This window comes from Vigna unguiculata, chromosome 7, assembly GCF_004118075.2.
Source record: "Vigna unguiculata cultivar IT97K-499-35 chromosome 7, ASM411807v1, whole genome shotgun sequence".
NCBI classification, from domain to species: Eukaryota; Viridiplantae; Streptophyta; class Magnoliopsida; order Fabales; family Fabaceae; genus Vigna; species Vigna unguiculata.
This window is the reverse complement of record NC_040285.1, coordinates 7,335,921-7,348,305: the sequence shown is the minus strand read 5'-3', so window position 1 is coordinate 7,348,305 and position 12,385 is coordinate 7,335,921. Positions and strand designations below refer to the sequence as shown.

The 12,385-nt window shown below is 29.2% G+C and overlaps 1 protein-coding gene across 1 annotated transcript; it reads left to right on the top strand.

Moving 5' to 3' along the window:
- LOC114192645 (purine-uracil permease NCS1) lies at positions 1-1,924 on the top strand. Its single transcript, XM_028082423.1, has one exon. The coding sequence runs from the start codon at positions 71-73 to the stop codon at positions 1,772-1,774; it is 1,704 nt and encodes a 567-aa protein (XP_027938224.1). The 5' UTR covers positions 1-70; the 3' UTR covers positions 1,775-1,924.
- Positions 1,925-12,385: the final 10,461 nt, after the last annotated feature.

Here is a 12,385-nt window from a genome sequence, read left to right as displayed (position 1 = left end):
TCATCATCCATCTCCATCACACCATTGTATTCTGCAGCAAAACCATTGTGTTCACAATCTCCACAAAAACATGGTATTATCTAAATGTCTAAGTTCAACACTTCATCTTCCTCCTCACCCCACTACTCCTTTTCTCACCCCACTGCCACTATCCAAAACTCCAACCTTTTCTTCTTCTCCCAACCATACTTTCTTTCCTTCAAAACTCAAAAAACCACTTCTTTCACAATCCTTACTCAAACTCTCACCAATGAAATCTTCCAACTCTTCAAACTCCATGTCACTACCTGATTTGGAGTTTGAGTCTGATCCCACACTCACCAATGAAGACCTGAAGCCAACAGCACCAACTCAAAGGACATTTTCTGGCTTTGAAATAGCCACTTTCTGGGTTGGTCTGGTTGTGGGTGTCCCTTCTTACTACCTTGCAGGTAGCCTGGTTGACCTTGGCATGGCTTGGTGGCAGGGCATAGCAACTGTGGTTGCAGCCAACATGGTGCTCTTGGTTCCTCTGGTTCTCACTGGCCATGCAGGCACACGTTATGGCATATCATTCCCAGTTCTTGTAAGGTCCTCTTTTGGCATCCATGGTGCTCACATTCCCACACTTCTGAGAGCCCTAATTGGTTGTGGTTGGTATGGAATTGAGTCTTGGATTGGTGGGGAGGCAATTTTCCTTCTCTTGCCAAAGTCCATTAAGGAAGCTTCATTGTCCCAGCCTCTACCTTGGCTTGGAACTTCCCCTCTTGAGTTTGCTTGTTTCTTGGTCTTTTGGGTGGCTCAGTTGGCCTTTGTGTGGAAAGGAATTGATGGCATCAGAAAGCTTGAGAAGTACTCAGCTCCAATATTGGTTGCTCTCACTTCTTCTCTTCTCATTTGGTCTTGTGTCAAAGCTGGTGGCTTTGCTCACATGCTCTCTTTGTCTTCCAAGCTCTCTGCATCAGAGTTTTGGTCTGTGTTCTTCCCTTCTCTCACTGCCAATATAAGCTTTTGGGCCACTGTGGCTATAAACATCCCTGATTTCACAAGATATGCCAAGAGCCAGAAGGATCAAGTTATTGGTCAAATTGGTCTTCCAATCTTTATGGGGGCATTCACATTTGTTGGTCTAGCAGTCACCTCATCCACAAAAGTGATATTTGGTGAAGTCATTTCTGACCCAATTCAACTTCTTGGTAAAATTGGTGGCCTCACAACTAGGATCATTGCAATCTTTGGTATAAGCCTAGCCATTATCACCACCAATATTGCAGCCAATGTTGTGGCACCAGCAAATGCTCTGGTGAATCTCAGCCCCAAATGGTTCACCTTTACAAGAGGAGCTCTTCTCACTGCACTCCTTGGGATTGCTTTTCAACCTTGGAGGCTTCTTCAGTCTAGTGAGAGCTTTGTTTACACTTGGCTAGTTGGATATTCTGCTTTGATGGGTCCTATTGCAGGGATTGTTCTGGCTGATTATTATATCATACAGAAGACTGATTTGAACATGAAGGACTTGTACTCAAAGAGTCCTCATGGGGCATATTGGTATTCTGGGGGGTTTAATGTAGCTGCTATTCTGGCCCTGGTTATTGGAGTTTTACCTGTGGTTCCTGGTTTCTTGCAGAAAATTGGACTTGCAACTTCAGTTCCTAACACTTTTGTTGTCATCTACAACAATGCCTGGTTTATAAGCTTCTTTTCTGCTGGATTCTTGTATTTGGTTCTGTCAAATTTGAGAGGAAAACCTGGTAACTCTGCTGCAAGAGACAACCTTTTGCCTACAGCAAAGTAAGTACAGAGGACCTCATGGAATGAACCATCTCACCCTATGTGTAAATGTCATACATTGAAATATATCAGTATAAGACTTTCTTTATACATTATTCTTTGGTTGAAAAAATTCATATTTGAATTATGGAAGATTCTGTTAATCCTTTTTTTATGACAGTTGTGTTACTGATAATTCTATCCTATATCATATTAAAAGGTAGATTGAAGAGATTTTTTCTTGCAAATATAAACTCTTGACAGGTTGGATATCCATGGTCCTGTTCCCTCAGAATATCATAACCATGTTATAAAATAAAAGGTATTAGCTACTGCAATTGAAGATAATATTCTAGAGTTATTGTGCTTTTGTTGTTATTGTCAAGAAAAATGCCCAAAACAGAAAAAAAAATATATACATGTAGGGTATTGGTATTATATCTCAATAGTTGCAATATGTAGCTGTGTTTCATGGAAGGGGAACTTACTAATGGGTTTTACGAGTGATTTCCAATCTTGAAACTATGATAAATTAAGTTTAAAAGGAGGAAAGATGATCTTACTCACGATTTGTATTAGTATCAGACGATCGAGTCTATAATAAGCAAAGTATAATTCAAATAAGACTATAATAAGAGAAAAATAAAATTTTAATAAGATTATAATATAAATAAACAATGAGATGTTGAGCTTAAATGATCCATGAATCTTTTCATCTCGATGGAAAAAGAATCGAGATTGATGAATATATCTCTCGAAACAAATGAAAAGGAAACAAAAAACAGAACAAATCATGGATCAATTAAGTCCTCTCGAAAACTTGCTTAAGAATGAGAAAGATGAATCTTATGTAAATATCACGTAATAAGATCTGGTCCTATTCATAGGAATTATGTACCTATTTCATTCTAAAAAGTTAAAAAGTTAGAAACATTTAGGATTTTACTAATTTATGATCTGACATATACAGAATAAAAACTTCATTCTCGATTCTATAAGTATTTTTATGGAAGCCTTTCATTTGTTTCTCTTCGATAGAAGTTTTATTGACTAAACTTATTCATAATTTAAATTTGAAATTATTGACTAAACTTATCATAATTTCACATGCTTAGTATCTCCAAACTATGAATGTGATTTATGGTTTTTATGTTAGAATTATAGTTTTAATTCAGTTCTTGAAGAATTGAATTATGAGTTGGTTTAATTTTTTTGTTTTTTTTTTTTGTTTTAAAGATGAAGGGAAGGAAATTTTGGAAATTCAAAGAATAATTACTTTGAAAAATAAACAGTTTAAAAATAAATATTAAGAATAAAATTAAAATATACGTTTAAAAAAAATAAAAATTTATAAAGCTAATAATATTTTAGAAAAGTATATATTTTAAAAAACAATAGTTTAGAAAAATAATTATTTTACATTAGATTTTATTTAAAAATAATAATTTATAAAATTAATTATTTTAAGAAATAATTTATTAGAAAAATAAATATTTGAAAAAAATAATTTCTTAGAAAAATAAATATTTAGTGAATTAATTATTTAGTTTTTTGTTAAATTATAAACGGTAATATTAATATTTATTTATTTTTTATTAAAATATAGATAAATTAAATTTAAATATAAAAAAGGGTAAATGACTTTGAAAAATTTGTAAATTAAAAAAACAAAATTGAACATAAAAAATGAATGAAAAAATTGACTAATAAAAAAGGGAATTTTATTTGTATCGTGTAATTATACACTACAAGAAACAATAAAATTTCTTATCATCAAAATTGGTAAGAAACATTCAAAATCTATGAATTAAAGTATTTTTCTCGAGAATTTCCCAGAGTAAAATAATTTGTGTGTAATATGCTTGTAGGAAATGACTTTTGCCATTTCCCAAGAATAGTAATTTCTATAACTAAATATTACCTAATTATATTTAAGTTTTTCACCATTATATTCATGAAAAGTTTATAACTATTCATAAAAAGTATTTATGGAAAATATTCTATGAGAAATATGTCAATTTTTCATGAATAATGGAGAAATATATTTTTTATTCATGAAAAAAATATGTAAAAAATAATTGATAGATAATTAAACTTTATTTTTGTTAACTATTTTATCCCTCAACTACACTAAAAATTTGCAACTGGTTTTGTTTGGCCTCTTTAAAAATAATGATTTTAGTTCCTTACTTTTTATGGCGTTAAATTTTTTTCTACGTGTGACAAAGTATGTTTAACTTAAGCATTTGTCCTTCTTACACGTAGAGTGTGATAGAGTGACACATACGTACCACATGTTGAATTTAATTTTTTTAATGAAAATTAAATTTTTTTATTAAATGCAACGCTGCTTCTTAACGTTTTAATGTATTAAATATTTATAACTATATACACAGAGATTTTTTTTTTCAGTTTTCATAATTTTAATTTTACCTTTTATAATATTATTATTTGTTAAATTTTAAAAATTTAATAGTTATTTTTAAAAGTTTTTGTAAAACTATTTATTTATCTTTTTCTTTTTTTCTCTCCTATTTATTAATAGTTATCTTTTATATTTTTTAAATTTTTTTTTATAAATATAATTTTATTTTATTTATTAACTTAATAACATTATAATATCATTAACTACTAATATAATATCAAACATATAAAAATGCATACTCAAATACATGTTTGTGTTTACCCTAGTTTTAATTAAAATGAATTTGTTTTAAGGAAATTGAATCAATGGTCAAATTAAACCCTGAAATGGAAAGCTTATACTAAAAGATGGGTTTCTTTGTGAAATCAAAAGATTGGGGTTGTTTGCATCACGAACAAATATGGAAGGGTTCTTTGGGCCACAAACATGGTGGAGGGGTTCTTTGCGTCACGAACAGTGGTGGAAGGGTTCTTTGCAGCATGAACAGAGGTTGAATCGCGTGGTTAAGAGCAAGGCTAATACAAGATAGGTCAATGTTTCCTTGTATTCGTTGCATTTAGGGTTATGTTGTGGTGAAAATTGGTGTTTTTTTCTTTTCGTTGAATGTGGGATTAACTGTTATTTGTGGTTTTATTTGTTAGGCCTGTTATTTATTTATTTTTTTGCAGGAGATGGGTTTCGCAACTATTTTCCATCACAAAGGAAGTTGGAGCATGTGCAAGGAGTGAATTCCAATATGTGGTCATAATTTGAAGAATTAGCGATAGTGATTTTATTGTTGAGGACGTAGAGGTTGAAGTTGGCGATGGTGAAGAGGATGTTTGTGGTTTAGGTGAGGTTGATGATGATGGTGTAGAAGAGGTTGATTATGATGATAAGAGTGGTGTTGATTTTGGAGTCATGGGTTACAAATTTCACCAATTAATGAACAACGGTTGTGACCTAAAACAAATGCATCATCACTCCTTCTAACAATTGTGAAGATGTTTATGACTAGCTTTATTTGTTATGTTTGTGTCTTTCACACAAGGTATTTAGTAGGATTTTAAAAATCAATACCACAACCTACATTAGAAAGGGGAATACAATTTTCTAAAACAAAAAAACAAACTTAAAATGTTGAAAATCTATTAGATTTTGCTATATTTGATTAAACTGTCAATACAACAAAACATAAAGTTGGCTATTGGCATAAGGCAAATTATGACATTGTTAGCTCATGCTTAGTCGACCCTAATATGATGCAGAATATTACTTTTAATTTAAGTAGTATTATTTATAACTGTTTTTAGTAAATAAATACTTGTGTTATTGTCCTATTAATCAATGCTAAGTTAATCTTTTAAAACCAAAAAAAAAAAAAGTTAAGAAAACATAAAATTAGTTTTCAATTTTTGTATTAAATAAATGTATGTAAGTTATATTTATTAAATAAATGTATGCTAAGTTAGTTTTCAATTTTTAATATTTATATTTATGTAAGATATTGTTGGTTAAGCGAATGTTAATTATAAAAGTAACTAAAATAAATATTAAAATTATATAAGATTAAATCGACTTAAAATATGTTAATGTTATATACGTTTAATATTTATATTTACTTAACTTATAGCATAAGCTAAGTTGACAATAACTATAAAAAATAAATTAAAATAAATATTCAAACTTAATAAGATTACTATTATATAGACATTAACCTTATTTATTTTAATATTTATATTTATTTAAATTAACATGAATTAAGCAGACGTTAATTATGAAAAGACTAAAATAAATATTAAAAATAAATAAAATTTTCGCTAACCTTATATATTTTAAATATTTTATTTATTTAAGTTAGTGTTGGCTAAATGAACATTAACTATAAAAACAAAATTAAAATAAATAATGTTAGTTTTTATTAGCAACTCAAATCTTATTTATTTTCAGTTTTATATTTATTTAAATTAGTGTCAGTATATTACAAATTTGTGTGCGTTCTTCATATTAAATATTTAAAGATGATAAATTTCCTCATTCAAAAATTTATTCTCTCTTATATATATATATATATATATATATATATATATATATATATATATATATATATTCTTCATTCTCATTTAGAAATCTCATCATACTAGTATCTTTCATTCACACTTATCTTTTTATCCACATACATATCCTTCATTTATCTTTTTTTCCTCTCCTTTATTAGTAGCATTAACTAAGCCAACACTAGTTAGAGTCAGCCTTCGATGACAGACAATGTACATGATTTTAGCATCACATACACACGAAATGTAAAGTTGACACCTAATAGCTATTTAGTGTCGACTTTTGATGGACACTAAATACTCATTTTCTAAATTTTCTAATAATGTACTTTTAAGAAGTTTTTAGAATAAAATAATCGATTATCTTTTACAATAACAAATAAATATACTTGGTTTGAAAACTTTATAAATAAAGATTCACCTTAAATCTTTTATACAACTTTCGCAATCATATATATGAAATCACACTAATATTTTTTGCGCTATACACGTAATTTTCAAGTGCTACCAAAAGTTTTAAAAGTAAACAAAGGTTGAGTTGATTTTACAAAGTCCTAGTATTCTTTCTAGTTTGGTAAACTCTTTTTATTGTGTTGTTTGGAGTTGTTCAAGACTTGTTGTTTGAATTGTATTGTTAGGTGTTTCGGTAGTGTTTATGGGTTGTTGTTTTGTAGAGTTGACGAGACAAACATCTTCTTAGATGGTCAAAGAATAGATAAGGTTAAGATATATATGTTTGAAGTGGTTTAGAAGTGAACAAAACATGTATCATTTTTGTTATCTGTAGTTGATTAAGGCGTATATCCTTTAGTTTATTTGTAATTGTTGGTTAACTTTGTAAAACCTTTTTGTTGATAGTGGAAACTATTTTTTTAGGAAGAAAAGTTAAGAATTGAATATAGGATGGATTGAATCCAAACCAATATAAATTATAAGTGTGTTCTTCAATATTTAGTTTTTTTATCTCTCTTTTTACGTTACTTTATTATTTTTGTATCAACAAGATTCTTCAAGTAATTGCATTATGATTTATAAGTTAAGAAAAATATAAAACAAATTTCCATTAAAAGCGTCTAAAATCAATTTTCTTCATCATGTTTGATAAAGTCATATGTTTTTTTTTACAATTTTCACATTACAAGAGAGATTATCTGTGAAGTAAATTGTTTCTATGACAAGTTTGACATGGTATATTCTACCAATAAATTCTTCTTCTAACATATAGACTTACCTATTCCAAAAAGTCTTTCTTTCCCTCTAATAGCTTTGTTCAAGAACAAGATTTATTCTTCTAAAGAGACCTCTCCTACATTTCTATTGCTTTAAAATCCTAACAATTTATTACAAAATAATTGATATTGCAAAACGCGGTTTCCAAGTTTAAAACTTAATACAAAACTCTATAAGTCATCTAATATATATATATATATATATATATATATATATATATATATATATATATATATATATAGCTGTAGAAGAGAATTATGATAGATATTAGTAATTATATACTTAGGTTTCAACAACTATTCTTGTTTTATTCTAATTTCATGTTATAGTATTAGTATGTAACCTGCAATCATATAAATAAGATGATTTCATTTTTTTAGTATAGAAAAAAACAAATTCATTTATAGATTAAAGAGGAGAACAATAAGATAATTTTTTAACTTATTTTATTTTATTCTTTCTTATATTTTTCTCTCTCCTATATCATTTGTGGAAAAGAAATGTTTATAAACATATTCTAACTCTAATTTCAGTCAAAGGAAAGATACCTTGCCTACATCTAAATCTTATACCTTATACAGACACTTCAAACAAAATATATAATCATTTTCTAAGTTTCATTTATCCTATCATTTGCTTCAAGTTAGGCTTAGTCAGCCTCTAAACATACACTTGCAACTTCACCTATCTCGCTTAGGTAATCAAAAGATAATATATATATATATATATATATATATATATATATATATATATATATATATATATATATATATAATATTTGATGTGGACATAATACACTTGGAAGTGTCATGCAAAACCAGAACACAGTTTAGTTTAGTTGCTCGGAAACTACGTATTCCTTGCATGCACTTGGTTGAATTTTCATGTAATTAAGAAATTCACTAAAATAATCATACAAATAATGCGAAAAAAAAAAATTAAATGACGCTACAGATCAGCCCTGAAATATACTTAAACGTAATTGATAACGATGCAGACGTGGTGGATGGAAGAAGAAAAGAAAAAGAACTTTTTCTTAAAAATATACATATTTCCAAAATGAATATAATATAAGATTAAATATGTTTTTATCTTTTAACTTTTTAGTAAATTTTGGAATGAGTTCATTTCGAAATTTTGAATCAATTTAGTATTTATTTTTTGAAATACTTGGATTTAGTCCTTTTAATTAAATTTTGTTAGGTTTATTTAATGTTTCGTACGCATTTCAGAATTGCATTTGAGTTATTTATATTGTTTGACACATTTTTGTTTTAATGTTAAGTCAAATACTATTATAAAATACGCTTGAAATATCAAATAAACTTAACAAAATTTGATTAAAGAAATTAAATCTACATATTTTAAAAGATGAAAGACTGAATTAATTTAAAATTTTGAAATGGATTAATTTTAAAATTTTCTAAAAATTAAGGGATAAAATATATTTAACCCATATACGGGTGTAGCTAGAAATTTGTAGAAGATGGTTGACAATTTGAAAACCGATATTGAAAAAAATCAGATAACAAATTACATATACATGACGACAAATCTGAAGTTCAACTTGCATCTCGTTATGAACACGTCTCCAAAACTAGAACCTTTTGCTGTGACTAGAAGCTACGAACAGATATTGCTGGGAATATTATATATGTATAACATTTTTCTAAAAATGAAAATGAAAATAGTGATTGACTAAAATTGTTCCTAGAAGTAGCTATATAATTGTGTGCTGATAGCATTTGACTTTAATAAAGTTTGATTTTTAATTGAATTTAATATTTAAGCAACGGGGTGTTTGGTGCATGTACTCTAATTCATTGATTTCAAATATATTTTAATTATTATAATAATTATTATAAGTACATGTCCCCACTTCCTGTTGTGCATTGGTCATTAGATTATTGAAGGGAGGGTGACGTATACGTATTTGGTGTTAACTTACCGGTGACATCATCACCCAAACATAAACCCTTTTCATAGATTAAGGGGCATCCTTTCGGCTTTAAAAAAATATATTAAGGGTCATCCTTTTTTTTATTAAAAAGAGCCATAAGTATAAAAAGTGTGCAACAATTAATTGTTTACCTTTATATTTCATGTGGTAAACGATATCAATTTGTGTTTGCAGATTGAATTGCTTTGGCCCATTTTAGTTTATGTGTTTGGATATATGCTTGGTTGAATTCATCTTAATAAGTGTGAAATTGTAAAATTGAATTTGAATGAAAGTGGTTTAAAACTGACTTGATTTTTGTTTAGATGACATAAAATGTAACCATGATTTTCATATATTAAATATTTTTCTAAAATTGATTTTGAGTAATGGGCATTTATACTTTTGTATCATTTCTATAGACATTATTACTTCCATTTTCAAAATTGTTCCGAGAAATAATTTTTTAAGTGACTACTAAATCAACAAATATAGAAACATTCAAGATTGACTTGATATAAAACTTTTATATATATATATATATATATATATATATATATATATATGTGGAGTATGAAATAATTTTTAGAAACTTGTTCTTCCATATACCAAAAGTTCTTTCAAGTATTCACCTTAAACTTAAGTGGTAGTAGTTGAATATTTCATTATGATTTTCAAATCCACTTTTACATCTAAAATTAGGAAAATGATAGCGTTAACATTTGTTGAGACCAAGATATCCCACTAGTGTTGGATAGCCATCTACGAATAATATATTTTTGGTGAAATAGAAAAAAAATGTAAACATAACCTTTAATTGAAATTAAAATTTAATTGTAATCATAATAAAGAAACCATACCTGGAAGAGGATGTGAAAAATTCATGTTAGCAGTTGTAACAACATGGTCAAAGATACAAGCATCATGAATCCAGCTAATACAAAGCTGAAACACATATTCCAATCATAGATATCCATTATTTTGTGTTGGAACACCTTTTCTTCCAATAAATCTTGCTTGTTCACCAAGGTTACCACACAAGGAACATGTGTACCATCATTGATCATTTTGAATTTTTTTATGACTCGAAACAAATGATCTTTTGGTTTGATATATTTAATTGACAATTTAATCAAGCAATTAACACATTATGAAAATGTCAACTTATTGCCTCTCTAAAGTGTTGAAACTTCTCTAGGAGCATCTTATTGCATATCCCATGGCCAACCATGTTTAAGAACATTGCTACCATTTCTTCAACACCCATACGGTTAGGGGGTATTAATCCATGATTAACTAAATTTGTTCATAGTTGATGAAAAGTATTTTTTTTTTCATATGAAACATCTTATTACAACAAATAGGATGACTTTGTAAGATTTTATGCAGCAATGGGCTTGTGTGATTGCTAGTTCTACATGGTTCTTTACATAAATATTATATTGCATACTCACCCACAAGTGCACTCACATACAATGCTTTTCTCATAAGGTCATCATCATCATCTTCATCAATATTAGTTTTAAAATCTTCTCTATTATTCATATTATCCATTTTCACATGTACAAATATATTACCAAAAAAGATTACCAACAAGTGACATTACAGAATTTTCACATAGGATTATAATCATACATTAACATAAAATAATTCAGTGTTTAAGAAGCATAAAACAAACATATGATAGTCATTCTTGAAACATGAAGCAATAATTCAAAGTTCCATAGATATAAAGCAAATACAAGAAAGTAAGCCAATCCATCAAGGCATTAAAATTTCCTTAAACTAGTATTCACTACACAACAATCAATTTGTTAAATCACTTGAGTTATTTGTTGTAATCAAGTCAATCCATCAAGATATCCACATCATCACGCAATGCAAGGAACATTTCTCTATTTGACTTATGCACCATCAATTGAAAACACTTGCCTCGAAAAACATGGTCACCATTTAGCCTAGGAATTTTTCTAAGTTTTGCCACTACATCACCAATGGATGCACTAGCTATAGCATCAACAAGTGGTATACATGATTCAACTATTACACTTATCCCATCAGTTATCCTTGATGAGGCAGTTACCTTTTTCCTACCCTTATTGTTTCTTTTTCTCTTCTCCCCACTCTTTTGTGTTCCTAATCCTTAGCTACTAGTTCCTTGTGAAAAATTGAAATTAAGGCCTTCAATATCATTTATTGCCCAAACACTACTATCTTCACTATCACTCGAACCTACATCCAAATTAAGGACAATGCCAAAATTTTCCATATTGAGGATTTTCCTACATGTTTACAACCTAAAATCATTATTATGATGATAGTAACACTAAGCATAAATGTAATTTGTGTTAAAATGCAGTCCATTTAGGTCGTTGGCTCGACTTGGCACTACTAGGTTGTCGGGGCGTCCGACCCATTTGGGTTGTTGGGCTTGTTTGTATCATCGGGCTCGCCTGACCAGTCTATGTCATTGGGCCAGCCCGATCCGGTTAGGTCATCGGGTCAGTCAATACAGCTTAAGTCGTCGGGTCGATCGTGTCCGTATGAGTTGTCGGGCTAGTTGGGCACGTACGTGTCGTTGGGTCGGTCGAGCCCATATGGGTCATTGGGTCTGTCGGGCCCATATGGGTCATTGGGTCGATCAGGCCCATATGGGTCGTTGGGCCAGTCTAGCCTGTACGGGTCGTTAGGCCTGCCTAACACGTCTGGGTCGTCGACCCACCGACACCTCTAGGTCGTTTGGTTCGCCCGATCCATCTTGGTCGTCGGGCCCGCCTTGGTCGTTAGGCCTGTCCAACTCATTTGGGTCATTTTGAGGGTAAGGTTGAGTGAAAAGAAATTCAAATTCCACCTATTTTGAGATATTTGAATTTCTATTAATTTAGCTAATTGAAATACTTCAAATAAATGCTTGCATTTGAGATGTTTTTTTAATTTTTTTATCCAAACAAAATATTTTATTACAAAAAAATTTAAATTCTTCAAAAACAAATGAATTTCTTCATT

What these genes read in the sequence shown, in the direction of transcription:
- LOC114192645 (XM_028082423.1), top strand. Translation starts at nt 71, where the DNA reads ATGGTATTATCTAAATGTCTAAGTTCAACACTTCATCTTCCTCCTCAC.